Here is a 20,007-nt window from a genome sequence, read left to right on the forward strand (position 1 = left end):
CATCAACTTTTACCTCCACTTTCTATACTTACCCTCTATGGAAACATCATCATTACACTTTTACTCACTAACTTTTCAAAATGGAATCTACTTTTAGGGGCAAAATGGGAAATGTACCTACTTTTACCCACTAACTTTACAAAATGGACACTTATTAAGGGACAGCCCAAAATAGAATACTGGACATTAAAAAGGGGACGGAGGGAGTACTACTAGTACCTTGAACTTAACCATTTTGGGTGATGTGGTGTGGCCTATGGATTTATTGGGCTAGGCGGCCAGTTGTCTGCATGGGGAATTTCGAAACGGCTTCAGCCACAGTTGTGTGTCGAGTATTGTGCTGTAGACTTTTTGGCATATAAAAATGGGAGTGGTTTTCTGAGAAAACTCTCTACTTTTCACGGTAAGTAATTTGTACAAAGGTTCACTTGGTCGACAAGTAGAGTACAGAGCGGCTGAGGCTGCCTAAAGGCAACGAAATGAATGAAGGGAATTTTCTCACTCTGCTACAGAGCTACTACTGCGGACCAGTTGAAGATTTTGGCCCCATTGGCTAGGAGAACCACCTCTCTCTCTCTCTCTCTCTCTCTCTCTCTCTCTCTCTCTCTCTCAACAAAAAGTGGTGGGTTTTTTGTGCTAAATTTATCGGGAGAAGTTACATGATCGAAGTACCTAATGTGCTCCTGAAAGATGAAATTGTAGAGAAGTAGGGGGGCGCCACTATAGAAGTTGTTTGGTAGAGATTTTGAGCGAGATTTTTGAGATAATAAACGGAAATAGATAGATACGTAGATAGATAGACAGAGATGAGAGGAATAAGTGGAGAAAAAATTTATTGACGGATGGTTCCGAGAACTCCAAGCGAACAAAGTTATGTGTTTCGATCGATATTGACTTGGAGTGTATAATGTCAACCATACAGGAACAAAGCGTCTTGACGGCACCTCTCCTGCTTACATTTGGACTTTTGTGAATCCATCTGAATCCACACAAAAATATGGAGTATTGATATCGTTCATCTCGTAAGCTTGATTAGAGGTGTCAAACGGGCTGAGTCGATGCAGACACGGCCGAGTTTTTTCTTTAGAGTGTTGAGTTCGGCTCATTTACTGCACGAGTCTAAGACTCGAGCTCGAGCTCGATTACTAAACGAATCGAGCCGAGCTTTGAGATGCTCGTGAGCAGTTCTGTTCGTTTGCCGCCCTAATCGGTACAAACTTGCTAAACAACAAGAAAGTTTGGGGACACTTTATAGTTTTTGATTTGTGACGACCAATAATTGAATTCATTATGTTGATTCCATTATCCATCAAAGTGGGTTTGAATTGACCTAGACCTAGGTTTGCCATCACAGGGGACACTTATTTCCTAATAACACACTTCCCACCAAAATACTTGTATTACTGTACTAGTTAGAGTGCCAATGGGGATGAAAATTACTTTGCTAGATCAGCCTGGAGGGCTCTGAAAGACGTATATCCTTGAGTTTCTTGCGTAAGGGCGTCTTTGGACAAACTTTTTAGGGTTTTTTATTTTGTAAAAGTTGTCTTGGAGTAGAAGATAAACTGTTTGGGCTAATTTCAGCGTTTGATAAAAACAAGGTGCGTGGATAATGTATTGGTGATTAGGTAATGTTCGACTTCTCTAGTTCTCTTGGCGGTTGAGAAAGGTCCAAAATTTGACGGGCATGGCATCTAGACAAGCTATCTACATGTAGTCCAAACATTCAGTATTTCGGGACGCTCAAAAAGCCCAAAAAGGTAGCCCAAAAATTTGTCCATAGGCAGCCTAAACGTGTCTACTTTGCTCATCATGTCCCACACTGGAATTTAATTTGTTGGATGGTTTGACTTGGCAGGTTATCAACCAAGGATAGGCTCATTAGCTAGCAATAGATTTGCTATTGTGCCAAGTTGGGGATGAATCCCATTAGTATATGTTGTCAAGAGTGTGGGTTTTCTTATCTAGTCTGGGGCTACATGGTGGGAAAGAAAAATATCGAGGAAAATGGAGTTTGTTTGTGGTCGGCTGCCCAAAGACGGTTTTGGGCAATTCGTCATTTTCTCTATCCGCACCCGTCTATGAGTATTGTCGGGTTCGTCCGGGTCTGTTACGGTTTGAGTGGTTTCGGCTGTTCATATAGTAGAAAACTGTCCAAACCGTCCAAATCGAATCAAACCCGATCCACCAAAATTCACGTATTAAGATCTGTACCATACATCGGTTCGGTTTGGGCAGCTCGATTTACCCGTTGAGAGCACCCCTAGTTTGTGGCCACATTGAGGGAATTTCAGCTCTAAATTACATTCTAAAAGTTACCCTTGGCTGCAGCTATTTATTGATGTGGAGGGAGAGAAATAAAGAGACAATGTTAAAGGCTGCCGAGGCTTTGGAGAGATTAGAGCTTGCATTTGCTATTGGAGGAGTTTGAAAGAAGAGACTGTCTTATTTACGGAAGTGCTGTAAATAGCCTGTTTACAGCATCAACCAATTTCAATCGTCTATTCGCGTAATCAATGGCTGAAATTCGTTTTTAATTATGACCGGTCATAATTAACTCTTCCCCGAAAAAGTTTTATTAACATCTTAACCGTCCAAAACACTTTTGGATGATCACGATTGAGTATTGTAAATAAGTGTTTACCGCACCTCCGTAAAGAAGACTTTCTCTTTGAAAGAAATCTGATGAAGGTACTCACCATTGACCGGTAGGAAAATAATTTCATTGCCAAAAAGTTTAAAGATGTGACAAAAACTAAAGGCACAGCCAGACTTGTAACGAAGTACTCCTGCAGTTTGAGGTTACGATTATTTACTCCCACGACGAAAATTACTCAATACTCCCAAAGTATATAAATAGTATGCTCCCTCCTCTTACATAACATATGGGACCCATACAGGGGACACATGTGGGACCCATATGTTGTCAGATGAGGGGGTATACTGTTCATATACTATGGGAGAACGAACTTTTTTTTTCCCCTTTTTTGGATCCGTGGGGTTGTATTCAGGTTACACTCATGTCAACTAATCTTCTCTCCGGTGCAGTCAAAGGCAAGCCATCCACGCCGGGACTAGAGAATTCACATAAAAATATTTTCTTGTAGCCTGACCCCAAATGATCAAACTTCAATCAATTGTGTGGTGATCAAATCCACCAACCAACCATCCTGTTCAAGCGAACTATAAGCCGGAAGGTACAGATTGAACATATCGTGGAGCGTAGCCTGAAGGCTGAAGGGTTAGCTCGGGTGGCTCTCCACATAGTTGCTCAAGGTTCGACTCTTGGGCACAAGTCACAAGAAATTAATTTTTTATAAATTCCCTATTCCACTCGAATGACCTGTCTTGAACCAAACTGAAAAAAATTAATCAATATGTGCGTAATTTGACCTAGACACCCTTGAGCCCTGGCCGTCCTCTCCTACCCCAAAAAAAGCGGTGTGCCCAACTCTTTTTTTTCGGCCATTGAATGCATTAATGTTTGGATTATTAGATGTATGTCTTTTATTGGTATGCAATAACACTACCAGACCAACCCTTTTTTTTTTGTCAATGGGAATAGCAATTAATTCCAATTCCAATTCCAACTACCTTTGCATTCTCTTTACTTTTTCTCCAACTTCGGAACTAAACCCATTCAAATAATTGAGTTGACTTGTCTCACAGAGAGGTTAGAAGTTTGAGTTTCGGATTTGCGTATGAGCGTTCTTCCGTTTGGATTATTTCTTTTCCTGATGGGGGCTTGTAGTTAGGTTGGGTTTACAGTGACTGAGTTATTGAGTGTAGTTATATCGTGGACTCTCACATAATTGACATAGTGTTCCGTGATTTGTATTTTATAATTCATATATGATGTAATGATTTTTTCATATTGAGTTGACTTGTCTTTTCTTTCTTTTTTTTATTTATGTATGTGTTGAGTTGACTTCGTTGTATTTGGTTGACCATTGTCAAACTGATTTGGATCCTAATCCTCTTCATTTTATTATTTATAAATAAAAATAAATAAGGGTGATGCTGGGAAATTATAGCAAAATACTCCCTCCATCCCATTTTATTTGTTCATTTTCGATAATTGTGTCACTATCAATCGCTTACATCTTTTAATATAGATCTCCAAAATCAGTATGTTTCTTGTTTGATAATTCCTGATCAGTTCTATTATACAAGACTTTTAAAATCATGAAAAATATTATCGATATAAGCAATTAAAAAATGACATAAATTGCATTAATGGGCAAATAAATTAGGACAGAGTAGAAGGAAAGATCAAAGCAATTTTAAGCTTTGAGGCACGATGGAATCATTTTCTTTAAGTTGATATTTGCCCCTACTCGAATCGAGTATGCTAACCCTACGTATTCTGCAGAGATAGCAATTCTGAAGAAATCCCTGCTGAATTTCTTTACGAATTTATATAAACTGGTTTGGAGAGAAAAAAGAATGAAGGAATAATAATTGTTGGTAAAAATGATTGTGTATGAGAAGAATAGTTTTTTTAGATGGTTTAAAGGAGCCATTGAAAATTTAAAACTTTTAATGTAAGGTTACAATTAAAAGGTCACAGCTTCTCTCATCTACAAATAAATATTGAAAAGTCATAACTTGCCAATTTAAATGAGAAGTCACAACTTCTCATCTATTAATAATTAAATTAATAGTTATGTCTTTTAATAATTAGACATTTCCCTTTTTTCTCAAAGCATTTCCCTTAAACATTTTTATGTTTAATTTCAATTGTAAGTTAATTTACTAATTTCATGGGCCTTTCTTCTATTTTTTTTTATATTTTTGTTAGATTCGTGTCATATTTTTTGAATTAATCAATTGTCTCGATGAGAGGACTCTTAGAAATTAAAAATTATGACCAAAAGTAAAAAAAAAAAAAATAGCAAAGACCAAAACATATCAGAAAGTTAATTTTTTTGTCATTAGTGTAAATAAGCTCTTAATTCTATAAGGTTGAAAAAAAATTGATTGGACATTTAATATTATTGCCATGCTTATAAGCAATACTAAAATAATAACTAAATAATATGCAATAGAGGGAGCCGCTTGTTCATTCAACAGTTCTTTCCTAGCGTTCGAGTTTGTTTATGAAATGAAACAACTCGCAGCATATGTCTAGTTGATTGAGAGGAAATAATCTTTTGCTCATTTGACTATAGTGTAGGCATGTAAAATTTTCAGTCAATCACAAGTTGCCACGTGTTGCAGGACCTAAAAAATAGGGCACGGTAAACGACCAATCAAATGTTGCCAAGTGTCTTTAGGTCAAAAGTCAAGATGATGCGTATAAGCCAATCAAATGATACAACGTGTCAAAGTGATGCAGTTATTATTTTTATTAAGCTCGGCCAATCAAATTAAGCCACTTGGTAAAATAATAATTGTGTTTCTCTTCAAAAATAATTGTCTTTCTTAAAATAAAAGAAAGAAGGATAATTATTGAATTTTAATTATTTCTTTTACATTAAATAAAGAAATGATTAAAGGGAGATAACTATGAAGGAAGTAGAGATTGGCTGTGACTCTCCATCCTACATGTCTATAAATAGAGGTGTTCTCCTCTCATATTTTCCATTTAGACATTCAAGTCTCATATTTTCCATTTAGACATTCAAGTATACAAGCTCTAGAGATCTAAAGATCAAAATCCTCAAGCCCTTCAGAATTCTTCAAGTCTACATCCAACAAGAAGGTTTTTCGAATCGAAACCTTAAAGCCTTGAAAAACATTCAACCCAAGTCATCATCTTCTTTACAAATCTTGGAGAAGATTTCGCCGTTCGATTCAGGATCAAGCATTAAGCCCTCGTTTCAACATCCGAAGAGAAGAATTAAAAGACTTTATTTTCTTTGATTAGGAAATACATCAGAGATTGTAAACCCTAATTTTCTCAATCAATAAAATTGACTCTCGTTCAACATTTTTTCCGTCTTTTTCGTAGACTCGAAATTTGTGTTTAACATACAGATCTTTTGCTTAGAAACAATATGGCTAGGAATTGCTTAGAAACAATATGGCTAGGAACAAAAGATTGGAGTTAGTAGATTTTCAATTTTAGTCTGCATTTTTATGCCTTCTTACTTACTTGTAGACACGAATGATTAACTCCAAAAACTACGACGAAAAGGTAAACAAAAAATTATGACAAGTAAAAAATACTGAAAAAAATAACAGACCAAAATTTAGGGAGAATAAATAGGAAATTTTATAGACATTTTAAGTAACAGATTAGAAAACACATGCTTGCAGGGCTCTAATAGTAAAGCTTATCTACTTCAGTCGTTAAGTCATGTGTAAATTTAGCAGAAGTCCTTCAATTACAACGTAATGTGAATCTCCTAGTCTCAACGTAGATGGTTTGTCTACGATCTAATGTGAATCTCCCAATATCGACGTATATGGCTTGCCTACAACCTAGTATGAATCTCCTAATTAGACGGTTTGCCTTTGACCGGACCGGGAAGGGGATGGTCAAGATATGCGTAAGCTGGTCCGGACATCTCTAACCTTCGGAAAAAAAAATACTCCTAGTATAGAAAAGAAATTACGTGAAGTGTGTAATTGGAAGTGGCATATGGTGCAGGAGTGGGGTCATCTGACGCCTCTGGGCTCTGAGGCAAATAAGCCGAAAACTATCGAACCCAAAATGCAGACCCAACCAAGAGATCCAAATCCAACCCATACCGTGACCCTAGGCCCACTTACCCACAATACTGGTGCAGACCCACTGACCACTGTCCACCGCAAGATGTCTAACTAAAGTTTTCATTTTGCTTTTAATCAGAAGATGTGTATTGATTTTAGTCTGTTAGAGCATCTCCAATAGACTTAATTCAATTCTAGTAAAAAAAAAGCTACCCAAAAGGCCCAAATAGTGTTTAGCTAGCCTTTTACAAGAACTCAGAACCCAACAGCCTAACCGATTGGGCTATTCAAAACCTAATTTCACTTCTGTTCCAAAAAAAAAAACCATTTCCACTCTTTCTTTCCCTTTCTACGGCCAGTCACTTCTCTCTCTCTCTCAAAGCCCAGAAATTGTGCTATTCAAAATCCATTTTCGCTCTAAAACCGAAATTGGTTTGAAAACCCCTCTCTCCGTCTCTCTAAAACTGAACCCACAAAGCCTCACTTGAAACCCTACAAATCAAACCACCGGCCCACCAATCAAATTCACAAAGTAACAATCCGCAAAATCCACAAACCAATTTGCGTTTAAACCGCAAATCCATGTACAAAACTCACCGGAAATCCACGATTTCAGAGCTTCGCCGGAAATCCACTATTTTAGAGCTTCGTCGGAAACCCACAATTTCAGAGCTCTGCAGGAAACCCACGATTTTAGAGACCGTCACCAGAATTTCAACACCCCAAACAAACCCCGACACTCCATAGAGAGAGAGAGGGGGCGCGAGTACTACAGTACCTCGCTGGTGGTAATGAGGTACAACAAACAGGTAAGAGACGAGCGGTGGGGCAAGGCTGCTGGGCAAACAATTTCGTGGGTTTCGCTCGTCGGTTTGATAATTTGGGAGGGTGGCTGAGTCTATCGGAGATGCTCTTACAAAAAAGGGAAAAAAAAAATCAACAAACCTTCGTACATATATTTGTTAAATAATCTTTTCGTTTCGATGCTAAAACAAGTAGTATTTATTTTCTATTTTATGATACCAGTCATTCTTTCATAATACATCACATTTAATTCAAAACAATTTGAGAAATTTTTATTTTTACCTAAATATTTTTTGAAACATCCAAGGAAAAACCCAAATAATAGACAAATCAGTAATCCACAAAAACTTAATGCAAAACTAATGAACGAATTTTTTTTATTTTTTTGAACAAGGACAAAACTTTAACAAAACTCCCCAAAAATTAGTGGAACTTAGCCTTATTTCCTTTTGTGTAACGTGGCCTAGTGCAAAATAATTAGAAAACATATTGCATGGAAGTAGCTTACTTATAATCTGGAGAAGGGTATGACTTCTCATATCATATAGAACTTAAATTATGGGATGGAGGGAGCACTTACCGTATTGATGATGTCTATAAACAAATAGTTCCATTGATTGCTAAGTGCAACCATAATAGGTCTCATTTTGCATCACATGAGGATTGCACTAACGGGGATGCAGACAACCTTCAACAATAGTCCAGCTTAGGAGTGTGGGAACGGAGCCCTCGGCCCCTCACGGAACTTTTTTTTTTTGAATGAGGGACATCTGGTGTGACTCTTGTGGTTTTATTTTGCGTTGAGGTTTTTCACGTATATCTGTGCATTCTCATTATGTTCTTTGCGCACAGTTTTTTTTTCTTTGCGATTTCTGCGATTCTAGTTTCTAAGATCTGTTCGGTCGTTGTGGATTGAACGCGTAGTTCGATCCTTAACACGCACGCGGCACCTCCTTCGTGACGCTTCAAATTTTGACTGAGTTCTTAGAGCATCTCTAACCCATCTCTATTCCTCCAAAAAATAGAAGATGGATGTAGGGATAGCAATTTCGGCTGATCCGACCCAACTCAATCCGTTTCCCACTCCAAATGGGTAGTAGATTCGGGAATATTTGGGGATCGGGTAGAGTATGAGGATAATTTAAAAAAAATTGGGGAACAGGTAGATTTATTTATTTATTTATATTTTTAAATTTAGTTTCATGGTTTGTATTTTGTAATGACAGTGATTTTTTTTTTAAGTTTTGGAATCTTTGGATCCTTAATTCCCCGTGGGAATTCCCGTTTCCCTTTTGGGGCGGGGATGGAGGGTAAAAATAAATTCCCGGTGGGGATCGGGGCGGGGATGGGGAGGGATTTGGGTTCGGGGATAGTGGTATCCACCCTCAACCCTCCCATTACTATCCCTAGATAGATGTGACACATTGAGAAATTTTTTTGCAATTTATTTCTTTTTTTTTTCGCTTTTTGTTCTTTTTGAAAAAATCTTGGAAGAATCATTGTTCTTTTGATAGATCTGGTCTCCAATTTTTTTTTTTTTTTTGATCCGCATCTCCAATTTTACTTTTGATCCATTATATTTGGAGGATCAAAATATTTTTAGACCAAATTCTAAAAAAACGATGGAATCCTCCGAGATTCTCCCAAAATTAAAAAAAAATGAAGGAAAGAGATGGGTTCGGTTAGCTGCAGAGGGGATGATGCTATCCGCATACAACGGATGTTGCGCTTACGTGGCATGATTCTAATGGTGGAGTCATCGATCTAGCATTCCATTGGTCCTACAAAGTATTTCTGAAACCCCAGAATCTGTGAAAAAAAAAAAAAAAAAAAAGATCTCATCCGATTCCCTTTGCGTTATCGCTTTCCTTTTGGAGTCATCTGAAGCCCACCATTCAGAGAGAGTTCACAGATAGACTCTGATAGAGAGAGAGAGAGAGGAGTGACCATGGCTACCTGCAACATGGCATCTGCTGCAGCTGGGTTTATGTTCTCGTCGTCATCTTCTAGTTCTCTGATGATCACATCAAACACTTCGAGCTCTTCTAAGAATTGCATGGCCTTTTCTCCCCAGAACAACAGAAACGGTAACAGTGCTGTGTCAAAGAGGCTAATTGTGCGGGCTTCGGAGGAAGCGGCGGCGGCGGCACCACCACCGGCTACCGCCACCACCGCTCCCCCTGCTAAGCCGAAGCCGCCTCCGATCGGACCCAAGAGAGGCACAAAGGTACGATCCTTGTCCAATTTTAGTTTTCAATTTTGACCACATATATTACTATACCATGTATGACTAGCGAAAGTCAGTATTGTTAGAATGGTTAGATTAGCACATTGGAATAGGAGTTGAATTCCTACCTTCTCGTTTCTAGCATCTAAGTGCACTTCTGATGCTGTTTTACCAAAGGCTCTTGGGTGTTGGCCTATCGACTAATTTATTTGATCGGGCTAATACTGAATTGATCATATATAATAGCGATTGTGCTAATAATATCATCACTTCTTTCTTGAAATCGCATGTTCTATACTTTTTAGGGTTTTTAGGGGTTGTGTATTCGAGACTTGTGTAATTTGGGTCGTGAATATTTCAATCCGTCACTTAAATAATTGATCATCTTCGATATAGAATCCAATCCAATAGTCATATCTGATCATCAAAGTCTTATCTATCATCACATCTTTCTTGAAATCGCATGTTCTATACTTTTTTGGGGTTGCGTATTCGAGACTTGTGTAATTCGGGTCGTGAATATTTTAATCAGTCACTGAATAATTGATCATCTTCGATATATAATCCAATCCAATAATCTTATCCGATGATCAAAGTCCTATCTAATCCTAGTGGCAACCCCCCATGGGAAGGCAGAGCTACAGTACTGTTATAGAAGTACTCTGCTTTCATGATTTTGTATTTCGTGATTTGTAACATCGATTGATGTGTGTTGCACATTTAAGTTTTATTGATCGGCAATAGTCAATATTGTTAGTAAACTTAGTATAGTTAGACTAACACCTTGAAAGAGGAGTTTTACACCCGACCTCCGTACTCCTGAGTCCTGACACGTAAGTGTGCCCAGATTCTGTTGGGCCAAAGGCCTCTTGGCTACATAAGGTTAAAACTTGATCGGATAGACAGAGTGATAATCATATTTCATTTTAGTGTTTAGGGGTTATTGCAGTTATTCTGTTTTCCATTGAACTCTGTCTAGGACTACCTCCTCACTCAGATTTAGTAAGCCCAAGTCCTTCCGTATCACGGTATCCAAAGCCAGTTTATGTCTTCTCTCCCCTAGCCGACTATCCACTACTATCATGTCGCTCTTCTTAACTACTTTGTCTCCACGTCTATAGTAAATATGTCCAAACCACCTTAATCTATTTTCTCTCAACTTATCTTGTGTATGTACAACTCCTACCATCTCACGAATAATTTTGTTTCTAATTCTATCGCTCATGGTCTTACCACACATCCATCTCACCATTCTTATTTTAGCTACACTTATCTTATTCACTTGTTGCTTCTTGATCTGAGAGTACTGTGATTCAATTTATTTATTTTGGTTAACTTAGCCATTTATTAAGGCAAACAAACCACAAACTCTTGGCATAGCCATACAAGAAGCAAAACAAGGCAGTTCACACTTCACAGCACCAATGATTCTAGCACCCACTCCCCACCCATTGGCCAATATTCTGTTCTCATCAGTTGGTTTCAAATTTCTCCAAGAGCAGATGCAGCTAGTCCCTAATTTTTTCAACAATTCTCGAACCCAAATTATGAGCAGTGACACAAAAAGTTTGAAATGTTGATTATTCTTCTCCGTCCAAGTTGGCCGATGAATGGATGCTGCCAATGACAGTTCATAAAACCTGCTGGTGCCTATGGGCATACATCCAATCCGCCTCTCTTGATAGGCCAAAACATGGTCTGTCAATTTTTTTTGTTGGCAAGCAACATCTGCCAAACAGCCTCAGAATATTCCCAAAGAAAAACAAATGATCATATGTGATTCACATTTCTCACTATGACAGAGCATGCAACTTGCATCCACTCCCAAATCGCAACTGACGGCTGTGATTTGTTATTCAGGACATCGCATTCATAGTGAGGATTAAGCCTACATGAGCAAATATTTATGTTTATTTTAGCTTCCCACATTAGTGAAATTCAAATGAGTTCCAATAATTTGGTTACTTGACAATCATTTTATTTCCCACTTTATTTATCTCATTAGCTTTTCGCTGCTTAATTTGATAGGTGAGAATTCTAAGGAAGGAGTCTTACTGGTTCAAAGGCGTAGGATCTGTTGTGGCAGTGGATCAGGTTCTCTCTCTCTCTCTCCCTCCCTCCATAAAGCTAAATTTGCAATTGTCATTGCCTTGCCATTTTGCAAAAACATGGTGGCAAGGCTGTTGCACCCATGTTTTTCCATTTCCATTGTCACGGGCTGCAGCCCCCATGTATCAATCCACCAAATGACGATTTTGCGAAAACCTTTGCCATATACGGCAGAATTTTAGGCATTTTCCAAATTCGAGAGGAGACTGGGTGATATATAGGTCTGGCATCCATTTTGCCATAACTTCTGCCATTAAATGAAAATGATGGGAATGGTGCCATTTCATAGCGTCCACAGTGCTGATGCTCGTAAATTTTAATTGTGTCCTAATATCGAAGCTAACGTTTAACCGAAATGGTGCAGGACCCGAAGACTCGATACCCTGTAGTGGTTCGGTTCAACAAGGTCAACTACGCGAATGTATCAACTAACAACTATGCACTGGATGAGATTGAAGAAGTGAAGTGAAAGTGTGTATATATTCTGTGTGTGCATGGCTTAAAATTTGTATAAAAATACTTGAATGCTTTCCTCTATTAGTTCTATCCCTTTGCCATCTTCTGATAGTTAATTTTGTTATTGCTGCTGAAGACTTGATTCCGATTACGTATCTGCTGGGTTGGCAAAGGTAGCAATCCAAAGGGATGAATTAGGTTCTTCAAATCAGTTTGGGAAATTGGACCGAGGGATCCTGCAGTGCAGCCCACACTACAGAGTTGTAGGGCGGCAATCCGGCCGTCCATTTTGGCGACGGATGACTCTTAAGTTTAATCCGAATAATGGACGGCTTGGATCAATAGGAGCTCGGATTAAATTCAAACCGTTGGTGTCAAGATGGACGGCCGAATCGACCGCTCTACAGCCCTTGCAGTGTGGGCTACATTGCAAGATTTCCATTTTGACTCGGGGGTTTGTTCATATTTTTCCCATTTAATTTCTCTCGTTGAGATGAATACGTAATTCAAAACAAATTTTTCGTACTTTTGTAAAAGTTATTTATTACAAATGAAAAAGAATAGAACCAACTGCGACAAAATGTCAGCTCAAAAATCAAAACATAGAGCAAGATTTCAAAGGCGCTGCAATATAAAATTCAAAGAGTTTATTTTTGGACTTGCAATTATTATTATTATTTTTCCGTTCAAAAAACAAACAAAATGCAAGTCCCAAAAAAAAAAAAAAAAAACCTTTCTCAAATGATCTAATATCTATCAGGGCCATTAAATTCTAGACAAGTTTTCTATCTAATTACAAAGACCTTTTGGGATGCAACCCGGTTCTGCTCTTGAGTCTCTGGTACGGGTCAGATCGGATCTAGACCTTCCTAGCTCTGTTAAACCTTTCCAAGCCTACAAGATGAACCAACCATAGTCGCCTAACTGGCCATACGTAGCCGGAAGGCGCAGCAATGACTAAGCCAGTCTCAGCTGATCAAGAGAAGAAAAAGTACAAAGCACCAATTGTGATGAGGAGAAGCCAATCAATAGATTGGGCATACTGGATTTCTAACCCCTTGCCACCTGTTAACGCAGCCCTCAGGCCTTAGATCAGTACGTGGTGATGTAAACATGAAGCCTTTCCGTGGAGTCATTGTATGATTTGTAGACCTAAACCAAGTGTGACTCCGAATCTTTGTCGATACTTGTTGTCATAGTGGCCGTCAACATGGTAAGAGCGAACCTGCGCTTGCAACATAGCAAGGTTCGATTTCTCTTGGAGACAAACTATGATTTAAGTGGGTGGCCATGGCGATGAGTTGCTGTGCTAGTCTCCCCCGAGGTTTGGATTGCGCAGTTGTGTCCAATAGTGGCTCGATTGCAGGGTTGTTCCTCGGTTACCAAAAAAAAAACCATGAATTCACGGAGGCCTTCAAGTCGATCACAAGTAGGAGGCAGTGTTGTATCGTACTTTAATGTGTGAGCTTAAAAGGATATTCTTTTTGGGTGAACACACCTCCTCACACCCTTGGCGAGCGATCCCTCATAATCTCACATACCGATTTGAGATCAAGTTCCAAAAGCCTCCTCACACCCTTGGCGAGCGATCCCTCACAATCTCACATACCGATTTGAGATCAAGTTCCAAAAGCCTCGAGTCAAATCCCTGAATTCGTCATTTTTTCCCCTACCAATTGAACAAGATCCCAAAAATGATTTGAGAAAACAACCTCCAAAGCCCTTAACTCAAATTCAGTAATCTACCACCATTTCCCAAAGTCTAGAACAGATCTCGCTAGTTCGATTGTTACTCAAAACCCTTAGAAGAAAAGAATCAGAGAATCGATTTCTTGAATTGAAAATTTATCAGAAATTATATTTCCTTTTATAAATCTAATAAAATAATAATTACGCTCTATTTTAAGACGCAAATTTATCAGAAATCATGCGCAGTGATGTTTTTAGACTCAAATTACTCCAATTTTGATCAGTGATGTTTTTTGTTTACCATTTCAAACAAGTAACTGATTGACCACATTTTCATTTTGGAGTTAATATCGAGTAATTGTTCTGATTGCTCTGCTTGTTTTTTTCTCTCTCAATAACTCAACCAAAAAACAAGGGACGTAACCCACCATGCAAATGAACATCTGGCTCCCCCCGTTCTCTCTCTCTCTCTCTCTCTCTCTCTCTCTCTCTGCGCTTAAGGATAAGGATGAAGTACTCGAACCAGCTACCTGACATGTGTCAACCCTAGGAGAGGACAATTAAGCAACACCCCAAGTTCTGGGTTTTACACTTGTCCTCATTTAGACTAGCTACTGGAAGTACTACCAATTGCTCCATAACAAAGGCCAAATCTTATAGAGATTATTGAGTGTTATTGGAACGATGTACGACACCATTTCACGATGCATCACATGTCAGTTTGTCTCTTAAAATATCAACACAACGGTCACGAATTTAATTGTATTCGCCAATCACATCATATTTGGAGCGTCACATGGCCTTGCTCCAACAACTTTGTATATAAGTATGCCACACCTTTAATTGCCCGGCCTCGTCTCCAACCTTTTTGTGCGCCACAAACGGAACGAGAGAGAGAGAGAGAGAGAGAGAGAGGGGGGGGGATGGAAAAGGAGATTGGAAAGAGGAAGGCATCAAAATCAATCGGTAGGTCAAGAAAAGGGTGCATGAAAGGGAAAGGCGGGCCGGAGAATGCCAGCTGCAGCTTCAGAGGAGTGAGGCAGAGGACTTGGGGGAAGTGGGTGGCCGAAATCCGCGAGCCCAACCGCGGCGCCCGGCTGTGGCTCGGCACTTTCAACACCTCCCTCGAGGCCGCCTCCGCCTACGACGCTGCCGCTTTGAAGCTCTACGGTCCCTCCGCCAAGCTCAACTTGCCGTCTGACCGCCACCACCGCCCTCCAGCCGGTGACGCCGTGGAGCCGAACCTCCCGAGCGCAAGTAATATATCTCCTAAGAGAAGCCTATGGTACATACCCCAAAAGAGTGTCCGTATTATACGCTAAAAATACGCGAGCCGCCACTAAAGATATGCGTACCGTCCTCCAAAAATTATTTGTATCGTATAATCTCAAAGTACACCCTTTCGTAACTAACCAAAAACATGCGTAACATATGCCAAAATCAAGCATAAGAAACACCAAAACAAATACGTTACATTTTTATAGTACACCACAGCTTTCTCCTATTTTCTGCTTATGTGGCAGTAGCGGTTCCAAAAAATTTTCGTGTTATAAGGACATTGATCCTGTTTGGTCTGTCCTTTTCTTGGTGGGGGATGAAATTTTTTCCTCTTTGCTTGCATCTTTGTTTTTACCCAATTTTTTATTTCTTGATAATTTTCCAAAGAAATTTCAGGTTGTCGTGACTTGAAAACTTGTAAAAGAGAAAAAAATGATGGAAACAAAAAAGAAATTGACTTTTTAATTTACTTATTTTCAACGTCAATATTTCAAATATGGTCTACTTTTTTTGGTTTTTTACTTTCTATTTGATAGTACTTCATTTTCATCAGAATACAGTTTGGCTGGGTTATAAGTTTATAGAGAAAATCTTTTCTACGGATGTTTCCATGGAAAAGAGTTTTGCGAAGCACCGTTCAAAGTGTATTTAGACAGTTCAGTGTATTTAGACAGTTCAGATTTAAATCGGAAAAGGTTTATTTAAATATGAACCGTTCAAAACTGAAACAGAGGGTCACGTACGTACAATCGCTTACCTATGTTCCTCCGTGAATAAGACAATCTCAAGTTTATAACTCGTTTGCATGTGTGTGTAACCCGAGTGTTCAATTTGATGGGCTAAATCTCTTGTATATCGTTGCGTGTAGACAAGGGTGTTCAACTGAACACTCTCCCACAAGAGTGCAGGCCACAGTGCCATGTAGAGGAAGAGTACCCTACGAGTGGCGATATCGTAGCTAATTCTGCGTTCAGCGACGCAAAAAGCGGAGGAGGAGGGTATTTGTGGGAGAGTAGCTTGTGTCCGATTGACGATGCGCAGATGATTCCCGATTGGCCTGATGTAATGGTTGAGAGTGATTTCTACTGGAATAGTACTACTAGTACTGATCTTTTGGGAGCTTTCATGGAGAGCAATGAGGAGATCATGGACTGGGATGGGTTGCAAGAAGTTCCATGGAGCTTATGATTGATGAAGAACAACAAAACTCGGCTGCGGATACTTGCTCTGTATATTAGTACTTGTAAGGTATTAATTTTTTTTTATTTTATTTTATAAACGGATGTCCAGATCAGCTTGTGCACATTTTAACGAATCTATGGTCGCCTTTGATGTACTGAGTGAGGGTGATTTCTACTGGAATAGTACTAGTGGTTTGGGAATTTTAATGGAGAGTGATGAGGAAGTCATAGACTGGGATGTGTTGCAAGAAGTTCCATGCAGCTTCTGATTTGTGCAATGTGGTATAGTAGAAAGTAATTCGTGACGGGTGGTTGGCTCTTGTTTTTGCCAAATTTTTGCCAAATGGTTTTTAGGTTTTTTGGGCTCCTCTATTTTGGGGTCTGATCTTTTCTCTGTTCCGAAAACCTTGTTGGATTGTGTGATTTATTTATTTATATTTTAAATTTAACGGCTAGAAAGGCTATCCGCTATCCATAGTCTTGAACCATAAACTTGCTTTCTGTAGGACTAGAACCTTGGTCACCACTGTGGAGAGAAGCAAACGTTCCACTTGTGGTAGTGTGGAAGTTCATTAAAAAGTAAAAATTACGACCATAGGTTAGCAAGAATCACTAAATACAAAATAATTTGAAATAAGAGTCTTTTTTTAGTTTTAATGTTGTCTTAGCTGAATTTTTTTCAAACTTGGTTCATTTTTTTTATACTTTTCTAATCTGTCCACTTGATATGACTTATTAGCTCTTGAAGACACCGTTCGTTTAAGGGTTTTGATTTTGGATTCTAATTATTATCTTCTTCTTTTTCAATCACTATTCTTATTTTCTATCTATCTCTCTCAAATCATTATCCCTATTTTCAATCAAAAATGCTACAGGGACCGAATTGGGGGACCGAATTCGGACCGACGGCCGCCGGCGGGCCGTCTCCGGCCACCGGACGGCCGATCCGAGCCGTCCAAAAATTCTAAAAAAAAAAACCGAGGGGCCCCGCGCGGGAATCAACGTCATCCGAGGTGTGTAGGGTGCTTGATCGGAGCACCCCTTTTCGTGTGTATATGTATATTTATACATATACACACGAAAAGGGGTGCTCCGATCAAGCACCCTACACACCTCGGATGACGTTGATTCCCGCGCGGGGCCCCTCGGTTTTTTTTTTTAGAATTTTTGGACGGCTCGGATCGGCCGTCCGGTGGCCGGAGACGGCCCGCCGGCGGCCGTCGGTCCGAATTCGGTCCCCCAATTCGGTCCCTGTAGCAACACTCATTTTCAATTTACTCTATTTCTCTCTTCATTCATTACTTACAAATTCAAATCCAAAATACCAAAACGAATAGGGTCGAAATGTTTTGACAATAAACTAAATAAAAATAGTTGATTTTCACTCTCCTTTTTGATAAATACATTCCATTTTTTGCCATTTAGCGAAACATTTATATGTAATTTTTTTCCATCCTCCTAAATAATAAGAACCAGATTGGGGCATGCCATTTTTCAATTGGGACAATTTTGCCCTATGATTTCGTCTATTTTACCAATTGCCCAGGGCATGCTATTTTCCAATAATACCCCTCCTCGCCTCCACCATCACCTCCGGCCCAAGACCACCCAAAACACCTGCCTCTCCTCTCCTCCTCCACGACCCCACCACCTTCCTCTCCCCACACCATCAAACTCAACCACCCGTCACCTCCTCCTCTCGGCCTCATCACCGTCTCCTCCGTCCTTCGGCTCTCCACCAAACCGCCACCACTCCACCCGACGCCACCACTACCGCACCCAACTCGAAACCCCACCACCGCAACTCCCTCACTCCGTCAGCGTGTTTACCCGACGCCACCACTACCGCACCCACCTCGAAACCCCACCGCCGCAACTCCCTCACTCCATCAGCGTTTTTTTTATAAAAAAAAAAAACAGCCGCGTACAATGGGTTTCACACCCACGCTGCCGCCGCTGGCCCCGCTGGAGTGCCGCCGGACGCCGCCTCAAGATTTTGGAACCACCACAATGATCTACCGACACCGTGCAACACTTACCTGAGCTTAGAATCGCGTTTGAGGTAGTTTTCCGGAAACCCGAAACCTTAATCTGCATTTTAATGGAAATAATACCAAAACTTAATTTTTGATGTAGATGGTGACCTGAATTCAATTTATTAATTAATGCTTAGTCATGTTTTCATTAACTTTTAGTCCCATTTTTATTGAAAAGTTCTTGCAGACCCTGCATTAAATTGAATGGTTTAGCTGTTGCGTAGATGAGAAGTTATGGGCGTCCGGCTCCCATGCCCCAAACCGGTATTGGGGCATCATGCCCCCCCCTTTTTTTTTTAAACCGTTGGATCTTCTGATTCAATCTCAGCCCTTGATCCATCCCCCATATCTCTCCTCTTAACCTTCTAAGCCGGTTAAACTCCTCTCACTCTCTCTCTCTATCTTCTCTTCTCACGCCCCACACCGTACTAAAAGCCGGACGCATGCCATGGCCATGACTCTCTCCTCCTCCTGTCCTCCGGCATAGCAGTCCCTCCACAGCATCACTCGAGGTACCTGCCCTCTACCTCTCTCTCGCCAAAACACACACACACAATGTGGGTTGCGACCCCCCCCCCCCCCCCCCCCCTCTCTCTCTCTCTGGGCTGAACACACACATAGCGTGGGTTGCTTAGGAAAATGGGGAAAGATTTAGGGTTTCACATGGGTTGATTGGGAAAATGGGGGAAGATGTAGGGTTTTGTGAAAATCAGGGCAAATTTAGGGTTTTGTGAAAATCAGAAACTTTTGGGGCATTCTCATCAAACCTGATATCAAATGCTTCTCTGTAAAGACCCGTAAATTTATAAAATCTATTGAAATGTTTTATAAGAAATAAAAGGAGGAAATTGATTTGAGTTATTGAGAATTAGGGCTAATGTGATAAAATGTTGCATTTGAGGGGTAAATGTGTGAGGTGTGCATATAAGTGTGTGGGGGTGAGAGGCAGGGAATTTATTTTCCCTTCTCTCCATCTCTCGGCTCTCCCCCTCTTCTCTCGGTCTCTCCCTCTCTCACTCATTCCCACTCAAACTCCACCCAAATCACCCAAAACCCCCACAAAACAACCTCAAATTCTTCACCCCTTCGCGTATTTCAGTTCGTATATCGCCGGGTTGAGCTCGGTGGAGGCGTAATCCTTCCATTTTCAAAGTTTGGAGTTAGGGCTTGGAAAATCATTCAAATTCGTTCTTCAATCTTGAGGTAGGGAGTTCTAACTTTCAATATATGTTTATGACTTGTTTCTTGTAGCTTGATTGGTGTCTTTGATCGTTGTTGTTGTTGTTGAAGTTGAAGTTGTTGTTGTCGAGAAACCCATGAAAATCTGCAGAAATTCTGCTCGAACAGCCTTTGTCATCGATACCTTAGCCTTTGTTATCGATACCTTTGTGTTCAAAAATCCAGAAAATCACTTGTTATCGATACCATTTGCCATTGTTATCGATACCCTTGCATCTGGAACCATTTTTGACCAAATGGTATCGATACCTTTGTGTTAGGTATCGATACCTGTTGCTTATCTCCAGTTTTCACTATTTTGCTTCATTTTTCACTGTTTTGGTTTCGAATC

The 20,007-nt window shown here is 39.9% G+C and overlaps 2 protein-coding genes across 2 annotated transcripts; both read left to right on the top strand.

The window, feature by feature from the left end:
- Positions 1-9,265: 9,265 nt before the first annotated feature.
- LOC131327265 (photosystem I reaction center subunit IV, chloroplastic-like) lies at positions 9,266-12,354 on the top strand. The gene is made up of 3 exons (XM_058360332.1): positions 9,266-9,688; positions 11,717-11,782; positions 12,162-12,354. Exons 1-3 carry the CDS (start codon positions 9,410-9,412, stop codon positions 12,264-12,266), a joined length of 450 nt encoding a protein of 149 aa, XP_058216315.1. The 5' UTR covers positions 9,266-9,409; the 3' UTR covers positions 12,267-12,354.
- A 2,441-nt stretch (positions 12,355-14,795) lies between these two features.
- On the top strand, positions 14,796-16,700 carry LOC131327267 (dehydration-responsive element-binding protein 2D-like). Its single transcript, XM_058360333.1, has 2 exons — positions 14,796-15,199; positions 16,089-16,700. The coding sequence occupies exons 1-2, from the start codon at positions 14,866-14,868 to the stop codon at positions 16,406-16,408; spliced, it is 654 nt and encodes a 217-aa protein (XP_058216316.1). The 5' UTR covers positions 14,796-14,865; the 3' UTR covers positions 16,409-16,700.
- Positions 16,701-20,007: the final 3,307 nt, after the last annotated feature.

The sequence above is a fragment of the Rhododendron vialii genome, chromosome 5a, assembly GCF_030253575.1.
Source record: "Rhododendron vialii isolate Sample 1 chromosome 5a, ASM3025357v1".
Classification (NCBI taxonomy): Eukaryota; Viridiplantae; Streptophyta; class Magnoliopsida; order Ericales; family Ericaceae; genus Rhododendron; species Rhododendron vialii.

Coding starts and splice junctions, on each gene's coding strand:
- LOC131327265 (XM_058360332.1), top strand. CDS start 9,410: ATGGCTACCTGCAACATGGCATCTGCTGCAGCTGGGTTTATGTTCTCG. Junction 9,689..11,716: donor GACCCAAGAGAGGCACAAAG/GTACGATCCTTG, acceptor TTAATTTGATAG/GTGAGAATTCTAAGGAAGGA. Junction 11,783..12,161: donor CTGTTGTGGCAGTGGATCAG/GTTCTCTCTCTC, acceptor GAAATGGTGCAG/GACCCGAAGACTCGATACCC.
- LOC131327267 (XM_058360333.1), top strand. CDS start 14,866: ATGGAAAAGGAGATTGGAAAGAGGAAGGCATCAAAATCAATCGGTAGG. Junction 15,200..16,088: donor GCCGAACCTCCCGAGCGCAA/GTAATATATCTC, acceptor CGTTGCGTGTAG/ACAAGGGTGTTCAACTGAAC.